Source organism: Lolium perenne, chromosome 3 (genome assembly GCF_019359855.2).
Source record: "Lolium perenne isolate Kyuss_39 chromosome 3, Kyuss_2.0, whole genome shotgun sequence".
Classification (NCBI taxonomy): Eukaryota; Viridiplantae; Streptophyta; class Magnoliopsida; order Poales; family Poaceae; genus Lolium; species Lolium perenne.
Window position 1 is genome coordinate 261221952 of NC_067246.2, and position 26202 is coordinate 261248153.

At 44.8% G+C, this 26202-nt stretch overlaps 3 protein-coding genes and 1 pseudogene across 3 annotated transcripts; 2 read left to right on the forward strand and 2 right to left on the reverse strand.

Annotated features, from left to right (window-relative positions):
- Positions 1–15016: 15016 nt before the first annotated feature.
- On the forward strand, positions 15017–16660 carry LOC127344167 (large ribosomal subunit protein bL34c). Its single transcript, XM_051370386.1, has 2 exons — positions 15017–15285; positions 16236–16660. Exons 1-2 carry the CDS (start codon positions 15048–15050, stop codon positions 16487–16489), a joined length of 492 nt encoding a protein of 163 aa, XP_051226346.1. The 5' UTR covers positions 15017–15047; the 3' UTR covers positions 16490–16660.
- Positions 16661–16779: 119 nt separating this feature from the next.
- LOC127344165 (cytochrome P450 CYP94D108-like) lies at positions 16780–19349 on the reverse strand. The gene has a single exon (XM_051370385.2). It carries the CDS (start codon positions 18578–18580, stop codon positions 17048–17050), a length of 1533 nt encoding a protein of 510 aa, XP_051226345.1. The 5' UTR covers positions 18581–19349; the 3' UTR covers positions 16780–17047.
- LOC127344166 (cytochrome P450 CYP94D108-like) lies at positions 19347–24212 on the reverse strand (annotated as a pseudogene).
- Positions 21848–23426, forward strand: LOC127339965 (protein FAR1-RELATED SEQUENCE 5-like). Its single transcript, XM_071827518.1, has 3 exons — positions 21848–21898; positions 22209–22325; positions 22410–23426. Exons 1-3 carry the CDS (start codon positions 21848–21850, stop codon positions 23424–23426), a joined length of 1185 nt encoding a protein of 394 aa, XP_071683619.1.
- Positions 24213–26202: the final 1990 nt, after the last annotated feature.

The window sequence follows — 26202 nt, forward strand, 5'->3', positions numbered from 1 at the left end:
CCCATATGGGGGGGTGGCCGGCCCCCTAAGGGGGAGTTCACTTGGGACTCCACCCCCACTAGGGTTGGCCGGCCATGGAGGTGGAGTCCCATGTGGACTCCACCTTCCTTGGTGGTTTCTTCCGGACTTTTCTAGAACCTTCTAGAACCTTCCATAGAACCTTCCGCGACATTTTAATTCACATAAAATGACATCCTATATATGAATCTTATTCTCCGGACCATTCCGGAACTCCTCGTGATGTCCGGGATCTTATCCGGGACTCCGAACAAATATTCGAACTCCATTCCATATTCAAGTTCTACCATTTCAACATCCAACTTTAAGTGTGTCACCCTACGGTTCATGAACTATGTGGACATGGTTGAGTACTCACTCCGACCAATAACCAATAGCGGGATCTGGAGATCCATAATGGCTCCCACATATTCAACGATGACTTTAGTGATCGAATGAACCATTCACATACAATACCAATTCCCTTTGTCACGCGATATTTTACTTGTTCGAGGTTTGATCTTCGGTATCACTTTATACCTTGTTCAACCTCGTCTCCTGACAAGTACTCTTTACTCGTACCGTGGTATGTGGTCTCTTATGAACTTATTCATATGCTTGCAAGACATTAGACGACATTCCACCGAGAGGGCCCAAAGTATATCTATCCGTCATCGGGATGGACAAATCCCACTATTGATCCATATGCCTCAACTCATACTTTCCGGATACTTAATCCCACCTTTATAGCCACCCATTTACGCAGTGGTGTTTGGTGTAATCAAAGTACCTTTCCGGTATAAGTGATTTACATGATCTCATGGTCATAAGGACTAGGTAACTATGTATCGAAAGCTTATAGCAAATAACTAAATGACGAGATCTTATGCTATGCTTAATTGGGTGTGTCCATTGCATCATTCATATAATGATATAACCTTGTTATTAATAACATCCAATGTTCATGATTATGAAACTAATCATCCATTAATCAACAAGCTAGTTAAGAGGCATACTAGGGACTCTTTGTTGTTTACATATCACACATGTATCAATGTTTCGGTTAATACAATTATAGCATGGTATATAAACATTCATCATAAACATAAAGATATATAATAACCACTTTTATTATTGCCTCTTGGGCATATCTCCAACAGTCTCCCACTTGCACTAGAGTCAATAATCTAGATTACATTGTAAGGTACCTAACACCCATGGCACTTTGGTGTTGGTCATGCTTTGCCCTAGGGAGAGCTTTAGTCAACGGATCTGCTACATTCAGATCAGTGTGTACTTTGCAAATCTTTACTTCTCCATCTTCGATGTACTCGCGAATCGAATGAAAACGCAGCTTGATATGCTTCAGCCTCTTGTGTGACCTTGGTTCTTGTGCATTGGCGATGGCACCCATGTTGTCATAGTAGATGACTAATGGGTCCAATGCACTAGGAACCACACCGAGCTCTACAATGAACCTCTTCATCCATACCGCTTCTGATGAAGCCTCTGAAGCCGCTATGTACTCCGATTCTGTTGAAGACTTCGCCACCGTGCACTGCTTTGAGCTTGCCCAGCTTACTGTAGCACCATTCAATATAAACACGTACCAGTGACCGTGACTTAGAGTCATCGGGATCGGTGTTCCAACTTGCATCGGTGTAACTGGTTACAACGAGCTCTTGGTCACCTCCATAACAAAGAAACATATCCTTGGTACTTTTCAAGTACTTCAGGATATTCTTGACCGCTGTCCGATGTTCCATTCTGGATCACTTTGATATCTGCTAGTCAACCGACGACATGTGCTATATCCGGTCTAGTACATAGCATGGCATACATGATAGAGCCTACTGCCGAGGCATAGGGGATCTGACTCATCCTTTCTCTTTCTTCTGCCGTAGCCGGTCCTTGAGTCTTACTCAAGACCTTGCCTGGTAACATAGGTAAAAATCCTTTCTTACTTTCGTCCATTCTAAACTTCTTTAGAATCTTGTCCAGGTATGTACTTTGTGATAGCCCTATTAGACGTCTTGATCTATCTCTATAAATCTTGATGCCTAATATATACGATGCTTCACCAAGGTCTTTCATTGAAAAACTATTATTCAAATAACCTTTTACACTGCTTAATAGTTCTATATATCATTCCCAATCAATAATATGTCATCTACATATAATATCAGGAATGCTACAGAGCTCCCACTCACTTTCTTGTAAATACAGGCCTCTCCATGATACTGTATAAACCCGAAGTCTTTGATCACTTTATCAAAGCGTCGGTTCCAACTTCTCGATGCTTGCTTCAGTCCATAAATTGAACGCTGAAGTTTGCATACTTTGTCAACATTTTTAGGATCGACAAAACCTTTGGGCTGTACCATATACAACTCTTCCTCAATGTCTCCATTAAGGAACGCCGTTTTGACATCCATCTGCCAAATCTCATAATCGAAAAATGCAGCTATTGCTAACAAAATCCTCACAGATTTTAGCTTCGCTACAGGTGAGAAAGTCTCATCGTAGTCAACACCTTGAATTTGTCGGAAACCCTTTGCGACAAGTCGAGCTTTATAGACAGTAATATTACCATCAGCATCTATTTTTCTCTTGAAGATCCATTTATTCTCGACAGCCTTTCGGCTATCAGGTAAGTCTACCAAAGTCCATACTTTGTTATCATACATGGATCCCATTTCGGATTTCATGGCTTCTTGCCATTTGTTGGAATCTTGGCTCATCATTGCTTCTTCATACGTTGCAGGGTCCTCATCATTGTTGTCCACAATCATGACATTTAGACAAGGATCATACCAATCAGGAGTGGCACGTTCCCTTGTCGATCTGCGAGGTTCAGTAGCTATCTCGTTTGAAGTTTCATGATCATTATCATTAGCTTCCTCTGTTGTCGGTGTATGCGGTATAGGAACAACTTCCGGTACTGCGCTACTCTGATCAACTAGTGAAGATTCATCAATCTCATCGAGTTCTACTTTTCTTCCAGTCACTTCTTTAGTGAGAAATTCTTTCTCAAGAAAGGTTCCGTTCTTAGCAACAAAGATTTTGCCTTCGGATCTGTGATAGAAAGTGTACCCTATAGTTTCCTTAGGGTATCCTATGAAGACGCGTTTTTCCGCTTTGGGTTCTAGCTTGTCCGGTTGTAACTTCTTTACATAGGCTTCGCAACCCCAAATTTTAAGGAACGACAGCTTAGGTTTCTTGTTAAACCATAATTCATACGGTGTCGTTTCAACGGATTTTGATGGTGCTCTATTTAAAGTGAATGCGGCTGTCTCTAATGCATAACTCCAAAAAGATAACGGCAAATCAGTAAGAGACATCATAGAACGAACCATATCTAAGAGAGTTCGATTACGACGTTCGGACACACCGTTACGTTGTGGTGTTCCCGGCGGTGTCAATTGTGAAAGTATTCCGCATTTCTTTAAATGCATGCCAAACTCATAACTCAGATATTCACCTCCGCGATCAGATCGTAGAAATTTGATCTTCTTGTTACGGTGATTTTCTACTTCACTTTGGAATTCCTTAAACTTCTCGAAAGTTTCGGATTTATGTTTCATGAAATAGATATACCCATATCTACTCAGATCATCTGTGAAGGTTAGAACATAACGATAACCACCGCGCGATGCTACGCTCATTGGTCCGCACACATCGGTATGTATGATTTCCAATAAGTCAGTAGCTCGCTCCATCATACCAGAAAATGGAGTCTTAGTCATTTTTCCCATTAGACATGCTTCGCATCTATCAAGTGACTCAAAGTCAAGTGATTCAAGTAATCCATCAGTATGGAGTTTTTTCATGCGTTTCACTCCAATATGACCAAGACGACAATGCCACATATAAGTAGAATTATCATTCAATTTAATTCGCTTAGCATCAATGTTATGTATATGTGTATCACTACTATCGAGATCTAACAGAAATAAGCCATTCTTTTCAGGTGCTCGACCATAAAAGATATTATTCATAAAAATAGAACAACCTTTATTCTCAGACTTGAATGAATAACCGTCTTGCATTAAACAAGATCCAGATATAATGTTCATGCTCAACGCGGGTACAAAATAACAATTATTTAGGCTTAAAACTAATCCCGAAGGTAGATGTAGAGGAAGTGTGCCGACAGCGATCACATCGACTTTGGATCCATTTCCAACGCGCATCGTCACTTCATCTTTCAGTAGTTTTCGTTTATTCTTTAGTTCCTGTTTCGAGTTACAAATATGAGCAACCGAACCAGTATCAAATACCCAGGTACTAGTACGAGAACCAGTAAGATAAACATCTATAACATGTATATCAGATATACCTTCTTTCTTCTTCTTGACAAGGCCGCTCTTCAGATCCGCCAAATACTTGGAGCAATTACGCTTCCAGTGTCCCTTCTCCTTGCAGTAATAGCACTCAGCATCAGGTTTAGGGCCAATCTTAGGTTTCACAGGAGGCGTAGCAGCTTTCTTGCTACCCTTCTTGAATTTGCCTTTAGACTTGCCCTGTTTCTTGAAACTGGTGGTCTTGTTGACCATCAACACTTGGTGCTCTTTCTTGATCTCAATCTCAGCAGCTTTAAGCATGGAGAAGAGTTCAGGTAACTCTTTGTTCATGTTCTGCATATTGTAGTTCATCACAAAGTTCTTGTAACTAGGTGGCAGTGATTGAAGGATACGATTAATCCCCAGTCTGTTAGGAATAACTATTTCCAAGTCACTGAGTTTCTTCGCATGCCCGGTCATAACGAGCATGTGCTCACTAACGGAGCTACCTTCTTCCATCATGCAACTGAAGAAGTGTTTCGATGCTTCATAGCATTCCACGGCCGCATGAGTTTCAAAAATAGTCTTCAACTCTTTTATCAACTCATGTGGATCGTGGTGCTCAAAACGTTTTTGAAGATCGACTTCCAGACTGCATAGGATGGCACAACGAACTTGAGAGTACCGAGTTTTACGAGTCGCGTAAACATTCTTTACTTCATCGGTTTCAGTTTCTGCAGGAGGGTCACCTAGCGGTGCATCAGCACATATTGCAGATTTCCGCCAGCGAGGAAAATCCTCACATGACGGAACCAGTCGGTGAAGTTGCTACCGTTGCTCTTAAGCTTTTCTTTCTCTAGGAACTGGTTAAAATTGATTGGGGACGCCATATCTACAACATATATTTGCAATAGTTTAGACTAAGTTTATGACAAATTGAGTTCAAATTTTAATTCAACTTAATTAAAAACTAGGTGAACTCCCACTCAAAACAATATCCCTCGCATTGTCTTAGTGATCACACGAACCAAATCCACCGCACCTAAGTCCGATCATCACGAGACAAGGTGTGATTTCAATGGCGAACATTCAAAGTGTTCATCATATCAACCATATGATTCATGCTCTACCTTTCGGTATCTCGTGTTCCGAGACCATGTCTGTACATGCTAGGCTCGTCAAGGCCACCTTAGTATCCGCATGTGCAAAACTGTCTTGCACCCGTTGTATGCACTTGTTGATTCTATCACACCCGATCATCACGAGATGCTTCGAAACGACAAGTCTTGGCAACGGTGCTACTAAGGATGAACAATTTATTATCTTGAGATTTTAGTGAGGGATCATCTTATAATGCTACCGTCGCGATCTAAGCAAAATAAGATGCATAAAAGGATTAACATCACATGCAGTTCATATGTGATATGATATGGCCCTTTTGTCTTTGCGCCTTTGATCTTCATCTCCAAAGCACGGACATGATCTCCATCATCTTCGGGCATGATCTCCATCATCGTCGGCGTAGCGTCAAGGTCAATGGCGCCGTCTTCATGATTGTCCTCCATGAAGCAACTATTACAACTACTTTGAAATACTACTCAACATGAATTTTAAAGACAACCATAAGGCTCCTGCCGGTTGCCACAATACAATAATGATCATCTCATACATATTCATCATCACATTATGGCCATATCACATCACCAAACCCTGCAAAAACAAGTTAGACGTCTCTAATTTGGTTTGCATATTTTACGTGGTTTAGGGTTTTTCGATATAGATCTAATCTACCTACGAACATGAACCACAACGGTGATACTAGTGTTGTCGATAGAAGAGTAAATTGAATCTTCACTATAGTAGGAGAGACAGACACCCACAAAGCCACTTATGCAATACAAGTTGCATGTAGAGCGTGGAGCAAATCTCATGAACGCGGTCATGTAAAGTTAGCCCGAGCCGCTTCATCCCACTATGCCACAAAGATGCAAAGTACTCAAACTAAAGATAACATAAGCATCAACGCCCACAAACCATTGTGTTCTACTCGTGCAACCATCTATGCATAGACACGGCTCTGATACCACTGTAGGATAACGTTGCATAGAAAACAAAAATTTTCCTACCGCGAACACGCAATCCAAGCCAAGATGCAATCTAGAAGACGGTAGCAACGAGGGGATATCGAGTCTCACCCTTGAAGAGATTCCAAAGCCTACAAGATGAGGCTCTTGTTGCTGCGGTAGACGTTCACTTGCCGCTTGCAAAAGCGCGTAGAAGATCTTGATCACGATCGCTTCCGGCGCCACGAACGGGCAGCACCTCCGTACTCGGTCACACGTTCGGTTGTTGATGAAGACGACGTCCACCTCCCGTTCCAGCGGGCAGCGGAAGTAGTAGCTCCTCTTGAATCCGACAGCACGACGGCGTGGTGTCCGTGGTGGTGGAGAAGTCCGGCGGAGCTTCGCTAAGCGTGCGGGACGTGGTGGAGGAGAGAGGCCGCTAGGGTTTGGGAGAGGGGGGCGCCGGCCACTAAGGGGTGCGGCCACCTTGGTGGTTCTTGGGTAGCCGGCCCCCTCCCCTTGGCCCCTCATTATATAGGTGGAACCCCAAGAGTTGGTCTCCAAGTCTTCGAATAAGACCCGAACCAAAAACCTTCCATATGGAGGGGAAACCTAGCCAAGCTAGGAATCCCACTAGAGGTGGGAGTTCCACCTCCCATATGGGGGGGTGGCCGGCCCCCTAAGGGGGAGTCCACTTGGGACTCCACCCCCACTAGGGTTGGCCGGCCATGGAGGTGGAGTCCCATGTGGACTCCACCTTCCTTGGTGGTTTCTTCCAGACTTTTCTAGAACCTTCTAGAACCTTCCATAGAACCTTCCGCGACATTTTAATTCACATAAAATGACATCCTATATATGAATCTTATTCTCCGGACCATTCCGGAACTCCTCGTGATGTCCGGGATCTTATCCGGGACTCCGAACAAATATTCGAACTCCATTCCATATTCAAGTTCTACCATTTCAACATCCAACTTTAAGTGTGTCACCCTACGGTTCGTGAACTATGTGGACATGGTTGAGTACTCACTCCGACCAATAACCAATAGCGGGATCTGGAGATCCATAATGGCTCCCACATATTCAACGATGACTTTAGTGATCGAATGAACCATTCACATACAATACCAATTCCCTTTGTCACGCGATATTTTACTTGTCCGAGGTTTGATCTTCGGTATCACTTTATACCTTGTTCAACCTCGTCTCCTGACAAGTACTCTTTACTCGTACCGTGGTATGTGGTCTCTTATGAACTTATTCATATGCTTGCAAGACATTAGACGATATTCCACCGAGAGGGCCCAGAGTATATCTATCCGTCATCGGGATGGACAAATCCCACTGTTGATCCATATGCCTCAACTCATACTTTCCGGATACTTAATCCCACCTTTATAGCCACCCATTTACGCAGTGATGTTTGGTGTAATCAAAGTACCTTTCCGGTATAAGTGATTTACATGATCTCATGGTCATAAGGACTAGGTAACTATGTATCGAAAGCTTATAGCAAATAACTAAATAACGAGATCTTATGCTATGCTTAATTGGGTGTGTCCATTGCATCATTCATATAATGATATAACCTTGTTATTAATAACATCCAATGTTCATGATTATGAAACTAATCATCCATTAATCAACAAGCTAGTTAAGAGGCATACTAGGGACTCTTTGTTGTTTACATATCACACATGTATCAATGTTTCGGTTAATACAATTATAGCATGGTATATAAGCATTCATCATAAACATAAAGATATATAATAACCACTTTTATTATTGCCTCTTGGGCATATCTCCAACAGTCTCCCACTTGCACTAGAGTCAATAATCTAGATTACATTGTAAGGTACCTAACACCCATGGCACTTTGGTGTTGGTCATGCTTTGCCCTAGGGAGAGTTTTTAGTCAACGGATCTGCTACATTCAGATCAGTGTGTACTTTGCAAATCTTTACTTCTCCATCTTCGATGTACTCGCGAATCGAATGAAAACGCAGCTTGATATGCTTCAGCCTCTTGTGTGACCTTGGTTCTTGTGCATTGGCGATGGCACCCATGTTGTCACAGTAGATGAATAATGGGTCCAATGCACTAGGAACCACACCGAGCTCTACAATGAACCTCTTCATCCATACCGCTTCTGATGAAGCCTCTGAAGCCGATATGTACTCCGATTCTGTTGAAGACTTCGCCACCGTGCACTGCTTTGAGCTTGCCCAGCTTACTGCAGCACCATTCAATATAAACACGTACCCAGACTGTGACTTAGAGTCATCAGGATCAGTCATCAGGATCTAGTATGAACCTTACTATCAAAGACTTTACTCGGCACAACAATGCAATAAAATAAAGATAAGGAGAGGTTGCTACAGTAGCAACAACTTCCAAGACTCAAATATAAAACAAAATTGCTGTAGTAAAAATAAAGACATGGGTTATCTCCCAAGAAGTGCTTTCTTTATAGCCATTAAGATGGGCTCAGCAGTTTTAATGATGCACTCGCAAGAAATAAGAGTTGAAGCAAAAGAGAGCATCAAGAAGCAAATTCAAAACAAATTTAAGCCTAACCCACTTCCTATGGAAAGGAATCTTGTAAATAAACAAGTCATGTAGGCATAATGCAACAAGCATATGAAAACTAGACAAGCGCAACTTCAAGATTTTCAGCATATAGAGGGGAAACTTAATATTATTAAGATAGATATAACCATATTTCCCTCTCTCATAATAACTTTCAGTGGCATCATGAACAAATTCAACAATGTAACTATCACATAAAACATTCTTATTCACATGCATAAAAGTATCATTACTCTCCACATAAGCATAGTCATTCTTATTAATTGTAGTGGGAGCAAATTCAACAAAGTAGCTATCATCAAATATAGGAGGCATATTGTAATCATAATTAAATTTATCCTCCATAGTAGGCGGCACCAAAAGACCACTATCATTATAATCATCATAAATAGGAGGCAAAGTATCATCAAAGAAAATTTTCTCCTCAATGCTTGGGGGACTAAAAATATCATGCCCATCAAAACCAGCTTCCCCAAGCTTAGAATTTTCCATAGCATTAGCAACAATGGTGTTCAAAGCATTCATATTAATAACATTCCCGTTAGCATGCATATAAAGTTCCATGGGTTTTTTAATTCTCTCTTCAAACACATCATGTCCTAATTCAAGATAAAGTTCATAAAGATCTCTCATATTTTTGTTGTTTTCCATTATGCCTTACTAGTGTAAACAAGAAACAAAAAGATGCAATTGCAGGATCTAAAGGAAATAGCTTCGAGCACTCACACACCGGCAACAGTGCTAAGAAACAGCTTAGTAGTCGGAGGATGTGAATACCTTTTACCTTACCTCCCCGGCAACGGCGCCAGAAAAGTGCTTGATGTCTACGCACACTCCTTTTCCTGTAGACAGTGTTGGGCCTCCAAGAGCAGAGGTTTGTAGAACAGCAACAAGTTTTCCCTTAAGTGGATCACCCAAGGTTTATCGAACTCAGGGAGGAAGAGGTCAAAGATATCCCTCTCAAGCAACCCTGCAATCACGATACAAGAAGTCTCTTGTGTCCCCAACACACCTAATACACTTGTCAGATGTATAGGTGCACTAGTTCGGCGAAGAGATAGTGAAATACAAGTAGTATAGATGTATATGAGTGGTAATAGCAATCTGAATAAAATATGGCAGCGAGTAAACATGCAACAGAATAGTAAATAAACGGAGTTTCGATGTTTAGAAACAAGGCCTAGGGATCATACTTTCACTAGTGGACACTCTCAACATTGATCACATAATAAAACCACTCTACACTCTTTTGTTGGATGATGAACACCACTAATTGCGTAGGGCTACAAGAGCACCTCAATGCCGGAGTTAACAAGCTCCACAACATTCGATGTTCATATTTAAATAACCTTAGAGTGCATGATAGATCATTGCAATTACACCAAGTACTAACATAGCATGCACACTGTCACCATCACACTATGAAGGAGGAATAGATCACATCAATACTATCATAGCAATAATTAACTTCATAATCTACAAGATATTACAATCATAGCCTACGCCAAGTACTACATGATGCACACACTGTCACCGTTACACCATGGAGGAGGAATAGAGTACTTTAATAACATCACTAGAGTAACACATAGATGAATAGTGATACAAAACTCATATGAATCTCAATCATGTAGGCAGCTCATGAGATCATTGTATTGAAGTACATAGGAGAGAGATTAACCACATAGCTACCGGTACAGCCCTTAGCCTCGATGGAGAACTACTCCCTCCTCATGGGAGACATCAGCGTTGATGAAGATGGCGGTGGTGTCGATGGAGATGCCTTCCGGGGGCACTTCCCCGTCCCGGCGGCGTGCCGGAACAGAGACTCCTGTCCCCCAGATCTTGGCTTCGCGATGGCGGCGGCTCTGGAAGGTTTCTCGTACCGTGGATTTTCCGTATCGAAGATTTATGTCAGGGACCTTTAAATAGGCGAAGAGGCGGAGTCGGAAGGCTGACGGGGCCACCACACAGTAGGGCGACGCGCCTGGCTTCTTGGCCGCGCCGCCACCATGTGTGGGCCCCCCCAGGGCTCCCCTCTGGTGGCTCTCGGGTGTTCTGGAAGCTTCGTGGAATTATAAGATGCTGGGCGTTGATTTCGTCCGATTCCGAGAATATTTCCTTACTAGGATTTCTGAAACCAAAAACAATGACGAGAACCGGCACTTCGGCATCTCGTCAATAGGTTAATTCCGGAAAACGCATAAATATGACATATAATGTGTATAAAACATGTGAGTATCATCAATAAAGTAGCATGGAACATAAGAAATTATAGATACGTTTGAGACGTATCAGCCCTGTACGGCCGCACATGGCCCCAAATTTTGAGGGGCCTTAAATTTAGGCCTATATAGATACACAAGGCTGCATCGATTTTTTTTAGAAGACCTTCCACCGTGGTTTCGACCGTGGCCACATCGGGAAAAAATTCGCCCTTTGCCTGGGCCTTGCCAGCCATATGTGTCTTACCTGGATATGATCGAACATACCAGCATTGGTCGACCGTTTTTGAACATTTTTTTTTGAACAGGGGTAGGGCCTGGAGGCCCTAGAAGCTTCGTTTATAGCGGTGGGATAAAATTACATCAAGGAACAGAAGAAAAACTGAAATTGCAGCATAGTCCTTGTTTTTTTGCTAATAGGACCTCGAACAGAAAAGCAGAACGCGATCCGGTCCTCCTCCACCGACGGTGCTTGTCCTCGATGCCGCAGCCGTCGACCATGCCGCCGGGGATTACACCACTTGGGGCAAGATCGCCGATGAACGCCGCGGTGAGGTTGATGAAGATCCTCCAAACTGGCTCACTGGCAGGAGGAAGAAGAGCCGCAGGAGCCGGGAGCTCCGCGGTGCGAAGGGGCCCCTTTGGCCAGTTGAAGCAGCGGCACCAAGAAGCCGTTGCTTAGATCCTTCGCCGGAAGAAGCTTCAACGAACCCCGGAGCTCGAGATCTAGCCGTCACCGAGCTCTGGCCTCCACCATGGCGGCCAGATCCGGCAAGATCGGATCGAAATCGAGCTCCACCGAGCTTATTGGTTGGAGGTGTAGAAGAGATCTCCTCCACTGCTATTCCCTCCGACCACCGGAGCAGCACAGAGAGGACAAAACTCCGCCACTGGCCGGCCCGAGCTGCTCGCTAGCTCCGACCACCAGACCCTCCAGATACACGGCATGACGCCAGACCGGCAACCTGCGACGAAAACCTAGACTATTATAAACAGAAGGCCGACCTCCTCTCCCCCAATGCCTTCGGCCGGCAGAGCCGCCAGAGGGGAGAGGGAGAGGAGCCGGCGAGATCTCAGGGACTCTCAAGGTACTGTAGAGGGGTGAGAGGGGAGAGGGGGGAAATGAGAGCTCGTAGGTGACCAAGTGCATGTTTTTGAACAATTAGGAGGCCCCATATTCCCAACAAGAAATATCGACGCGATAGTCTTAAAAACATAGCATCAGCGCTAGAGCTTGATTGACACGAGGTGTCAGTTCATCTTCTGACAGAGAAGCCGATGGTGACGCCCCGTTCTTCTTCTCGTTGATTGTGATTATCAGCCGATCGCCAAAACTGGATCAATGGAACAAAAACATCAATGCAACCCCTGCTAGGTACATTCATCCCTCATCCCTCTTTTTCCTCCGCCCTAGCAACGCTCTAGGTATAGTTCAACCCCGACCAATTTTGGTTCTCACCTCCTCTGTTAATACTTCAATTTACTGATAATGCCTCATCCGTTAAATTTTGTTGTATTCATGTTTTTTGTTACTAGTGTTTGAAGAATCAAAATACGGTCATCTTGGGAAAGCATCAATCTGGCTCCTAAAAGCGTAAGAGAAAAGAAAAAATAAAGAATTAATTATGAGGATATTGAAGATTTCATTTCTAAGAACACTGCAAAAAGTATGTTCAAATAAACATTATGCAATATAGAGTTAAATAGGTATGATTTATAACTTATCCAATTGCTTTGTAAGATATTATGACATATACATTATATAATCTTCGAATTTCTAGTGAAATAGGACTCCATTTTAGAGTTTCGCACATGGCCTCAGATATTGCTCTCGCATGACCATCTAAGCCTGCCATCTAGCTTTAGACTTCGTTATGTTAATTTTGGTTACTAGCTAGCTCATTGTCCTTGGTCGTGCAAACCCCATTTATCTTCTTGTGTGTGTTGTTTTGTTTTCGTAACTTTAATCACCACTTTTGACACATTACTTTTGGTTCTTACCCACTTTTGACAATAAACATTTTTTTTCATTTGGCTTTCCACACCCATACATAACACCATATAGAGTCTTAAACTTTTGCATGTGTGAAAATGGTTGTTTCTTTGACTTAATACACCCATCCAATTTTGTTGCAATTTTTGACCTACCCGATAATTTTCTAACTTCCCACAACATAGTTCTAGTTTTTGTTGTATAAGCATGTCTAATGATCAAACTTGTCACCGCCAAGCTCAAGAAGTGGACAAGAACGTCTTCGCCTTGAACAAGTTCATCTTCAACAAAAGAAAGAACTACTTCATGAACAAGAATCCCAACGTCAAGCAAATATGGCACACACTAGAATGAAACATCACAATGAAGAGCAACAACATCAAGAAAATCATGAACACCAAATTATCAATGTTGAAGCTCTCAAGATGATGAAGCAAGAACGAACGACAATGACAATAGGCGCCACAACCCCTTCAATCATCGACCCTGTCGAGAATCGGAAGGTGAACCAAGTGAGTCATGGCAATGGTGATGCCCACCATAGAAGAAACTGAGAACGTGATGACAATCCTCGTGGATGCCATCGTCGAGCACCAAACGAAGGTAGTGTGAGACCTCATCCTCGGCGCAACAATGTAGAACAAGGTCATGGAAGACCTCCTCCTCCACCAAATATAAACAACAAGTCAACAATAGAGATGATCAAGGGCCATCGCCCAAACAACCGTGAAAATGAGGATGCCAATAAACAAACTCCACCTCACCACCATAATGAGGATCAAAGTGCAGCAAGACCCCATCATCTACGTAACAACCATGACGATGAAGAAATCTTTAGGAATATCAAGTTTACAATGCCCAAATTCTAGGGAGAAGAAGACCCGAAGCTTACCTATCATGGGTCCTCAAGGTTGACAAGATCTTCCGCATCCACAACTACTCAAATTCAAAGAAGCTAGCTATGGTATCACTTAATTTGAAGACTATGCAAGTGTGTGGTGGGAAGAAGTACATGCAAAGTGTGATCAAGACCTCCTAGATCTCATTGCATATCCACTTTGTTCCCTCCCATCACAAGCGTGGCCTCTTCAACGGGTCACTAAATTGACCCAAAGCTTCAAGTTCGTTGAAGAATACTACAAGAAAATGCACATGCCCATGATGAGATCCAATGTTTAAGAGAAATATGAGCACACAATGTCAAGGTTCCTTTGTGGATTGAATACCCCCGTCAAGAGAATAGTGGAATTCTTACCATATACAAGCATGATATAATTGTTCCATTAAGCAACAAAGGCCGAGCGCCAAGTGAGATACTTCGTCCTAAAACCTCCTTGATTTCTAAACTCATGCTATAAAATAGATCTTAGATGCAGGATTACTAAAGATATTTTTATGGATATTGTGGAGACATTATCCCGCAAGAATAGAGAAAGCTCTTTATTTGTGTTTGCTAGTTCTTAGCTCAGTAGGGCATGTAAAACTTATGCATAGCTACACGCGATCTTCTTGTTCTACAATTTTCTATTCCTCCTTCCGTCGCCCAATGCCCGTTTTCCTATTTCCAATCTCCGCTGGCATTTTTCAAATTTCAATTCCAACATGACTTCCCTCATTGGTGTCAACGCTCATCAAGTCTTCAAGAGTGAAGTTTGATATAGACCTTGTCCCAATTCACTTTTTTTAAAAAGGTTCCAATTCACATTCCTATACTACCCCATATTCTAACGGGCTGTATATATATATAGGCCGGAGCTAACGAGCAGGCCAACAGATGCGCTCAACTAAACGTTAGCTACTCAAAAAGAGGCCCACAAGGATCAAACATCTCATCAGTAATGGATACGATAAAGGCGTCGAGTGTGAGAGGCTAGCCCGCACTCTGACTGCACAAAAAATGGCCCTTGCCCTGGCCTCTCCAATGGCGTCCCTCTCCCACCACTCCGGGAGGATCTCGGCGGCGGTTATCGGCGGCGGTCTCCGACCTCGCAAGGCTGCCCCTATGGGTGCCTCCGCCTCCCCATTTCTCCGGAGCTCATTCGTCTCGTCCACCTCCACCTCCTCCGCATCCACCTCGTCGCTCTCGGCTGTGGTCTCGGCATCGCTAGCCTTCAGGTCCGCCTCATCGTTCGCCGGTGAGGGAAACTCCTCCTGTGGTTGATTTCTCGGTATTGTTGGGCTAGTTCTGTTCGGTGAGGGTTGAGGGGAAAATTACGCGGACAGGTTTATCCAGCATTTTGTCTCAAAAATCCTAAATTCCACCATTGTGGTACCTGTTGTTTGATTGACATGGCGCGATGAGATCAACAATGTCTGGGATGTATAATGGACCCTTTATTTATTACGTAGCTCCAAGCGGACAAGTTGTGCACACGATTTTCAACTTATAGACCCAATTTGTATTTTCGTGTCCAAACATGACAGTTGCAATGTTCAGTTTCAAAGAATTAGTTTGAGTGGGTACAAATTTTCAAAATTAGGAAAATGGCCATTGCTGAAGGTTTAGTTTTTCCCTCCGTGCCCTACAATTTCCAGTGTCAGTGCATCTGAATTCCAGAGCCTAAAGCCTGAATATACAGACACCGCAAAATCTCACAAACAAGTATAACTGAAAATCATGTTTTCTTAACAAGAACTCAAGTTTTAGGAAGTAACTTGACGCAACTAGTCAATGCATCTGAAATTTGAGGTCTTGAAGCTATGATCAGGTAGACATTGAGAAATCTCACAGAACATTTAGATATAACTGTAGTTCATGTTTTCTTAGCTAGGACTCAAGTTTGAGGAACTGCACACGGCTGAACAATTGACTGATATAATGAAATGGATCGTCCAAAAGAGGTAAACAATGAACGGAAAACCTCAACAATCTAGACTCAGAAAAACAAACAATCTTTTTTGATCGTTAGTAAATTTATCCAATAATCAATTATCCTTACTGCAATGACCATGAGACCTCATGCGTGTTCACGAAAAAGGGTTTGGTGTGTCAAATACTAGTGTAGGTGACCTAATACTGACTTTGGTATTCTGATTTTTCTTTTTGCGAGATTGTATTCTGATATTTTTACACTATCTATGTCAGGTTCATCTTTGGGGATTGAGTTCAGCTACAACAGATTAACAACACGAAGACCTCGTGGCCTGCAGATTAGAGCTGGAAAGGCTGCCCTCTGCCTGACCAAGAGGTCAAGATCTAGGAAGTCACTTGCCCGTGTGCATGGTTTCCGAAGGCGTATGCGGACTACCGCTGGAAGAAAGGTCCTGAAGCGTAGACGTGACAGAGGAAGGAAGATTCTCTGCACAAAAACAAACTCACCCACTGGGACAAAGTTTTGAGTGCTCTGCACTTTGAGGCGCTCTGTAGGCAAGCTGTAAGTTTTACTCCTTTTTTGCATCCCATGTTCTCAGCCATGCATGTTCATCTGTAACAGCAGTTGCTGAACATCCTTTCCCTGTTGTTTCCGTTGATACCTTGATATCTGAAATACATTTCACATGTGCAGTTTATCCCCTCTGGTTGTGGCGGTCATGAATATTATATTGTTGTGTGAGAATGAGATCATATTTTATTTTTCGCTAAATTCTGTAACTTTGTAGGACCTGAATGCTATATAACAACCAAGCATTTTCGTGCGGTGTTAGTGCATACCTACATCTTAATAGTTTTGGAAACACTTGCATCTTTGGAGGAGCACTTAAAGTAGTCGTTGGAATATATTCATCACCTTTTCTGTCCTCTTTTAGGACCTCCTTGTTTTTTGTTGTGTTATCTAGTGAATTTATAGACTACCTGAATCTGGTGCGTCAAAACTAGCTAGAACCATAAAATCTAGGACTAAAACCAGAAGGCAGGATAGAGGAACAACTTGTAGGGAAATGGAACATGCTAGCTGTTTAGTAATCCCTCTTCTTCACTTGCATCGGCAAGCCACCTTCCATTCGCAACGTCAGCGAAAACACAAGGCCCGGCCGCCTGTCGCCACCAATGTGCTGGAATCTGAACCTCTCGAGTACGCATGCAACGATGGACTTCATTTGTATGTAGGCCATCTCCTTGCCGAGGCACATCCTTGGGCCAGCATGGAAGATAGTGTACTTGAACGGGCTCACCGGCCGAAATGCACCCTCCTCGTCGAGCCAACGCTCTGGCCTAAACTCCGCGCAGTCCTTGCCCCATATCTCCTCTAACCGCGCCATGGCGTACGAGCTGTAGGAGACCTGCCAACCTTTTCCCACGAATGTGCCATCTGGCAGGATGTCATCGTGCTGGCAGCAGCGGGAGTCCATGGCCACGGGCGGGTATAGCCGCATGGATTCTGTGATCGCAGCATGGAGGTATTGCATCTTGCCCAGCTCGTCGAAACTGAACGCCGCATCCTCGCTCCCACTGGATGCCCGCGCGCTGCAGATATCATGCACGATCTTATCCTCCACCTCGTGCCGACCAGATATCATCCAGAAGAACCAAGTGAGTGCCGAGGAGGTCGTGTCTCGCCCAGCTACGATGAAGTTGGTGACCACGTCACGGAGGCTCTCTTCACTGTGCTCCCCGCTCGAAGCAAAGTGCGACAGGAAGTCATCCTCGCGCGCCAGCCCGGCTGCTCCCTTCTCCCTGCGCTCATGGACAATCCTGTCCACATAGCCATGGATCGTTGCGAGCGCCTTGCGCATACGCCTCTCTGGCTCCATGTTGAGTAGCTTCTTGACCCGCCATGCCCAATTGACCGGTGATATCAACCGGGCCATGACGATGCTCTGCGCGTCATCTAAGGCACGCATGAACTTTGCAGGCCCGTTCACCCCAAGGCCCTCCTCGGTGAGGCACGCCGGGTCCTCGTTGAAGGCGACACGGCAGATGTTGTCGAACGTGAAGCGCTCTAGAACATCCTGCACATCGAGTGTCCGGCCGTCTTGCTCTGCCTGGGAGAGCAGCGGCAGCAGCCGCTCGACGACTTCAAACCGGACGGTGCTGACCACGAAGTTTCTCAGCGAGCGTTTGCTAAACTCGTAGCTGGCAGCTTTGCGCTGAGAAAGCCACTGGTCGCCGTCTGAGTTGAAGATGCCGTGACCCAGCAAGTCTTCAATGACAGAAAACACGAACTCACCCTTGGGGTAGTTCTGGAAGTTGCTCTTCACAATGTATTCCACATTGGCTGGATTAGCAGTGATGGCGCCGGCATTAAGGCCGAGGCCCTTGAAGTTGAAAACCATGGTGTGTGTGGGGCAACGAGCGATAACACCAGCCGACCACTCGAGGAGGTGGTGCTGGTTCTTGATGAAGTGTGGGAGTGTGCCGACGATGGGATAAACCTTGAGCCCGTCGGCGCGAGGTTGCTTCCTGGTGGTGCGGCATAAGCAAAGGAAGCAGAGTAGAGGTAGGAGCAGAAGGAGGAGCTTGGGTAGGGCCAACGCCATGGAGAGCTCCATTGTGATCTGAGATCTCAGGCTTGCCAAGTCCGAACTATAGGAGTGAGTTGGGTGCTTGGCAGTTAGCAAGGCAAGCGGGATTCTCAAGTAGAGTTGTTGCGTCTTTGATGTTATATAACCACTTTTCTCTTTGATTTATCTGGTATAGTTATTCATGCCCATACTTAGTCTCCGGTAGGAAGTTGAGCTCTGTCAGTGCTTTGGCTTCACCAAGTTTAGACTTGAGAGCACTTGCAGATCAGGAATGGTTGTGGCCATGCGAGTAGTTTGAGCGACTGCAAAATCTGGCAGTGCTCAAAGTTGCGTCTTTGGTTTTTGCCATATGACAGGCATGTCCATGGGAAGTCAATATGATTCCGGGCAACTAATCAAACTACATTTGCAAGTGAACCATCAGTCCAGAAAATCACTTGAACACAACTGAACCATGAATAAACACTAGTGAAACCAACACAAATTAATAGTTCCTGCTGAAAGAAAACAAGCTTATATACTCTTGAATACTTTATGCTGCTTCAGTCGCATAGGGTTGATATGCTATCTGATTCATCCAAGTGCAACAAAAGGATTTGGCATTTTAAAGCTATGCCTGAGGCATGACTTTGTAATTTTATATAAGTACTACATAGTATGGTTCAATTGATACTCCAAACGGGTAGGTCAAGGCATGCTACACCCTAGCACTTTATGCATGAATTCGGCAATCATTTTTGTTATTACTAGTTAATGCAAGTGAACCATAGTAAAATTAGTTTATATAGCCATTCCACTCCAGTTGGGTTAGTACTTTTATGCAAAATGAAGAGCTGAAATACAATTGTTCAAATCTGTGTTTGCATACAAGCCCGGAATTGCTCCATACAGATTCCTCTTTTGGTGCTACGTAACAAAGTTTTTCCCCAGCATCCGCACGAGGAACTCATGAGTCATGACAATTTAGCTAGTTTGGGTGTACGTGTGGTACACTGCAACCAGCAGTCACGCTATTGCAATGATAGGCTGAATGATCTGATGCTCTGCTGTTGAGTGCTATTCTGAACCCACACCGATTTCACATGTGGCGTGACATCTTCTCCCAGTAGCTAGCTTTGCTTCTCTACTACTGGTACTGCTTCCATTGGGAACACAAGTTCATCAGCAATCCAATGATCAAAACCAGGTAGTACCCCTGAAGACAGTTGAAGAAACAAAGATAACCGATAAGAAGTGTCTGTTCCCTTTCCCTCCCAATTGACGTAGCGTATCAAACTCGGTAGGCCATTTGAACAAGCAAAGCCATTTGTTCGTACCTTTCCAGTAAGTGATGTATCGATCTGCATACCTTCAGAACATTGCATCAAGTAGTTGTCCAATAATTGAAGATTTATTTGCTGAACCAAGCAAAAACACTACAGAAGTGGAGTACAGAGCAACTGTGGGCAGGTCAGCGACATCACAAGACCAGGATGTGCCGTGCTGCTGAACCTCTACAACACGCACGCCACTATGGACTTCATCTGAGAATTAAAACCACAAAGCATTAAGAGTGGAGCAGCCCTGTAGGCAAAGGTAACATGCCTAGCGGTTTAGTGCCCCCTCTTCTTCACTTGCATCGGCAAGCCGCCCTCCATCCCCAAAGTCACCGAGAATACAAGCCCTGGCCGCCCCTCGCCTCCGACGAATTGGAAGCTGAACCTCTCCAACACGCGACGATGGACTTCATTTGTATGTAAGCCATCTCCTTGCCGGGGCACATCCTTGGCCCAGCGTGGAAAATGGGGTACTTGAACGAGCTCTCTGGCCGGAACACACCCTCCTCGTCCAGTCAGCGCTCCGGTCGGTACTCCATGCATAGACTCGGTGATTGCCGCGTGCAGGTAGTGCATCTCGCGCAGCTCGTCAAAGCTGAATGCCGCATCCGTGCTCCTGCTGGATGCCCGCACTGTGCATACCTCGTGCACGATCTTGTCCTCCACCTCATGTTGGTTTGACAACAGCCAGAAGAACCAAGTGAGCGCCGAGGAGGTCGTGTCCCGTCCAGCAAGGATGAAGTTGGTGACCACATCACGGAGGCTCTCGTCGCTGTGCTCGCCGCTGGAGATAAAGCGCGATAGGAAGTCATCCTTGCGTGCCAATCCAGCTTCTCCCCTCTCGCTGCGCTCACGGATAATCCTGTTGACGTAGCCGTGGATTGTCGCAACCGCCTCGCTCATCCGCCTCTCTGGCTCTATGTTGATTAGCTTCTTGATCCGCCATGCCCATTTGACAGGCGACATGAAACGGGCCATGACGATGATCTGCGCGTCGTTTAGGGCATGCATGAACTCTGCACGCCCATTCGCCCCCAAGCCCACCTCGGTGAGGCACGCCGGGTCTTCATCGAAGGCGATGCAGCAGATGTTGTCGAACGCGAAGCGCTCGAGAACGTCCTGCATGTCCAGCGTCAGGCCATCTAGCTCTGCCCGGGAGAGAAGCGGTAGCAACCGCTCCACAGCTTCAAACCGGACAGTGCTGACCACGAAGTTTCTCAGCGACCGCTTGTTGAACTCATAGCTGGAGGCCTTGCGCTGCCAAAGCCACTGGTCACCGTCGGAGCTGAAGATGCCGTGGCCAAGGAAGTCAGCCATAACAGACACCACAAACTCACCCTTGGGGTAGTTTTGAAAGTTGGTCTTCGTGATGTACTCCACGAGGTGTGCTTCGGTGCGCACCCTGTGCAAAGTCGCGACTCATCGTCGAAGGGGTACGGTGGTCCCGAATTTGTTTTTTTGTGCTGCCCGCCGAAATCCATATCCAAGCTCAGTACAAGGCTCGTATGGGTATACATGGCCTAGGCGTATCTATACGGACGACCCCACGTGGGTGGTTCCCACGTGCTAAGCTAATCTCCGTGATTAGCTCCCATTGCATGCATCGTTTTCATCGGCCCTGGAGATCTGATCGAGCTGTTCCACGCCGTCGCTAGGTAAAACGCAAGCAGTTGTTGCCGGCCCGACCGTCGGCGGTTGTTGCCGGCACGTCCGTCGCCGCCGGTGGTTGTTTCGCATCTCCACGCCGCCCCCGCAGATCGACGACCTTGGAAAGGCGCGCCATCGGCTCGGCATCTTCCCCGCTAGGGTTTAAAATTAGAGGTACCCATGACTTCATCTTCTAGCATAGTAAGGGACGCAATTCTGCCGGTTTTTCAATTCTAATTATGGCCCAATACTACAGAATATGGAGAACTCTATATCTGATATGATTGAGGAATAAAACGAGTACGTCGACTATAATTCCGATGACTCTAAAATGGAGGAAAATTTGCAGCACGAAGACGGCTGGAGCGAAGACGAGTTTGATGTGAGCCACATTACTATATATTCTTGGTGCACTATTTTTCATTTCGATTACCAGCAGTCCAACATCATCAAATATATGGTTCCTCCTATCATAATTTATGCAGATTGCGTACGATGAATTTGATAATGATGAGAACCATGGTGAACACACAGACGATCAAAATGATGAGAACCATGGTTAACACACAGACAGTCTAAATACTAGTGAGGTATGTGTAGTGACTCATAAAATGACATAAAATGATGCATGAAATGATGACAACTGTAAAATTTACGGTTACTAAATTTCGCGATGTATTAATAAATTTCAGGCACAATTTGACACGCAGCTTGAGTACGACTATTACGGTGAATCTGACTTGGACACGGGCCATAGTGATGATGTGGAAGGTGCATCAGTTCCTGAGGATTCTGTTGACATGAGCCAGGTTGTTATCTCTTTTTATCAGTCTCATATAGCTGGAACACATAAATTTATAGTTTTAATTAATGCCTACGTTTTATACTTTCAGGCGACGCCAAGCGCTAGTCAGCCTGAGAAAACACAGAAAGGTAGCAATGGCAATGAATATCCTGATAATAATCGGGATTTATACTGGATGATAAAAGAGATGACTTTTATTTCTGAAGCAGCAGCATTTTCTTTCTACAACAGATATGCTAAAGATTATGGGTTCAGCGTCCGGCTGGACCAGGTTAAGCGGTTTGATGCTGGAGTAATTCGGCTAAGGCGTTTTGTGTGTTCCAGAGAAGGCAGACGTCCCAAAAAGCAACTGACCACGGAAGGCCGCGTATATAGGCTCAGACCCGAGTCTCGCTGCGGCTACAAGGCACGTTTGGTGGTGAAGTTTGATGGAAGAACTGGTTTCTGGGTTGTTGAAGATTTTCGAGACAAACATAACCATGACCCAGCTGAACCATGTCAGACTCCGTTTCTTCGGTCCCATAGGACGATCAACGACGCGCAGAGATCTGAGATATTATCACTGGGATCCATGGGGGTCAGGAAGCACCTCATTATGAGAAAATTCATTGCAGGCTCCGGTTCATTTGCCGGTGTTGGATTCACAAGAAAGGATTTGTACAACATGTGCTCTAGGGAGAGGAGGAGGCTGCTTTTCGACGGTGACGCTACCACAGCCATCCACATTATGGCAAAGAGGAAAAAGAGGGACCCTGAATTTTTCTATGAATATGACGTTGATGACAAATGCCGTCTGAAGCACATGTTCTGGTGTGATTCCCAGTCACGTAGGGATTACCAGGACTACGGAGATGTGCTGGTGTTTGATAGCACATACAAGATGAATAAATATAAGATGCCATTTGTTCCTTTTGTGGGCTTGAACAACCACCGTAGGACAACGGTTTTTGGGTGTGCCATCCTTTCAAGCGGGAATGAACAAACATATGTTTGGCTTCTAAAGACCTTTCTCAAAGCGATGTGTCAACAGAAGCCAAAGGCAGTAATCACGGATGCAGATGCCGCGATGATCGGCGCAATCGGCAAAGTATTTTCTGGTGTGTAGCATCGCATCTGCAGCTTCCACATTGAAAAAAAATATGGAGATGCATCTACCTAACAAGTCACTGAACGAGTTCATGACTCTTCTGTATTACACCACCTCAGAGCAAGTATTTGAGGAGCGATGGCATGCATTTTACAGAAAATGGCAATCCCCAAAAACCAGAACATGGATGAAGATGATGTACAACAAGAGGAAACTTTGGGCTGCAGCGTATCTCTCTAAAGGATTCTGGCTGGGTATGAAAAGTAACCAGCGGAGTGAAAGTTTAAACTCTTGTCTACACCTGCACCTAGATGGGGAAATGACAATTGTTGATATGATTATGCACTACGACAATGCAATTGTCCGTCTCCGTGAGAACGAAGCCCACGACGACTGCACGGCTTCACAGACTACACCAGTGCCAATTACTAATTTCAGAGAACTAGAGGTTGCTGCTGCAAAAATCTTCACTCCTGTTGTGTTCTATATTATTCAAGGTGAGCTTTCAAAGATTGGCGCCATAGAGATCTTAGAAAAAATGCAGGCATGAGACTCAAACATCTTCATTGTGGCATGGAGGAATCATGTAAGGACCAGGTTCTACGTGGAATATAGACCCAAGGAGGCAGAAATTATAAGGTGCAGCTGTCAAAGGATGATTCGAAAGGGGATCCCTTGCAAGCACATACTGCATGTGCTGCATTTCTTGAAATTTACTAAAATTCCACAATGTTGTGCTCTACGACGATTCACAAAAAATGCCAGGTTAGGGTTGCCAGCTAGACGCACCGGTGACATGTTTGGGTGGGGTTGGTGCAGGCGAGAGGAGCGGATGAAATACAGCAAGATGAATATTAAGGTATCACAGGCTATGCATATTGCATTAAACAATTCAGAAGAATATGATCTGCTGAACAGTACCATTGATGGCATAATTTCTAGAAGAGAGGGGTATGCTAAAGGTAAAGCATATGGTCCCCTCATGTCGGTGCATGAAAATAAAGATGCTAGTGGACCATGCGATATTGTTATTGGTGATCCTTTGAAAGTGTCCACTAAGGGTGCACCTAGGCAAGAAGCGCAGAAATCTTCGATGACTAAAAATGGAAGACCACTAGGACACAAGGAACGCAGGGTGCAGGTGTGCGGGGCATGCCAAGAAGAAGGGCATAACAGAAGAAACCCAATATGCATATTTCATCCGAAGTAAGTTTTTCTGCCATTTTGTTTTATATATTTTAAAAGATTCCTATGATTTGTTGTGTAATTTTATGTCTGTGAACATGTGCAGGAATGTGCTGCAGCAGGAAGGGTAGTTCTTTCATAGTTATCTAAAGGGCGGTAAATTTCCTTAATTATGAATGGGACGAAAATAGCTTTGTATTCGATGGAGTTGTTAATGTTTTCTACTGTTGCGGTCAAAACCCACCGGCGGGCAGCGACGGGCAACACAGTAGAGCCGGGAACAACTTAGGGCTGCGGCTGGCCCTGGTCCCTCCGAGCGACGGCCCGCAAAGCCTCTGGTACACACGTCCGATGCTGGTGCAAGGGCGTGCCACCTGACCTATACAGTCGGGGAAGGTGATGGAGATGCCTCGCTTAGTTTCCTGCATGGCATACACGTAAACATTAAATACGAGCCTCGATCGGCTCTCAGGTTATCCTGTGAATCGGCTCAAGGAGCCGATCCACCCATGATTCGTACGAGGTGCACGAATATATGGTGGTCCTGCTTGATCAAGATAAAGCTAAAGCGATCTACGACGATTTAGAGTTTTCACCGCATAATCGGATCATCCTACTCACGATTGGGCCTCGCGGCCACGCACGGTGATCGTAAGCCGATCCTAGATAGGGCCTAAAAACCAACACGAGGTCGATCCCCGGAACATCCTGTCTAGGACTAGCAAACGACACCCTACGTGCCGCTGGATCCTCCAACCCTTTGTAAGGCCTAACTATTGAAGATATTAAACTAATCCTTGAGGAACAAGGAGCAACCGTAACGGATCGGATCTACTAAATAAAGATCAAGCGGGGTGTCGCCCCCACACCTAAGATAGGTGTGAGGGCGGCTAGATATGCAAGGGTTGCACTACGATAGCATATGATACGAAGAACAATGCTAACCCTAACATATCTAAGATAACTACGTTGCTCGCCATCAAAAAGGCTTCAGTACGAGCAACGCATGAACAACATAAGCTTGTGCTGCCTAGATCGCTAGATGCGATCTAGGCAGCATGATGCTTACCGGTAGAAACCCTCAAGACGAAGGAGTTGGCAATGCGCCAGGATTGATTTGTGGTTGAACGTTGGTTGTTGTTTATTCCATAAACCCTAGATACATATTTATAGTCCAGGGGACTTTCTAATTTAGGCGTGCACCTAACCGTGCACGGGTAAAACTCTATCTAAGATGCGATCTACTATATTACAGATACATGGGCAATCTAGCCCAACTTCGTGTATAAGGCCGATTCACGCATTTCTTCAGTATATAATCTTTAAACCCATCTTGATCGCGGCCCACCTTCTGACTCGGTCCAATTCTGGTGATAACACATGCCCCCCTGGTTTTGGAAATGACAATTCCAAAATCATTTTGCTTTTCCTTCGTCGGGTCATGTCGTGGCAGAGCAGAACCGTCGCAGTATCCTCCATCATGATGTCTTGCCTCTTCCACTTCTGCGTAAACTCCCATTTTTGAAGAAGGTTTCGACGAAGGACCAGCCGATGACACCCCAATCGGCTTTTAAAACAGAGCATCTACCAGGCCAGCTGCCCCCCGAGC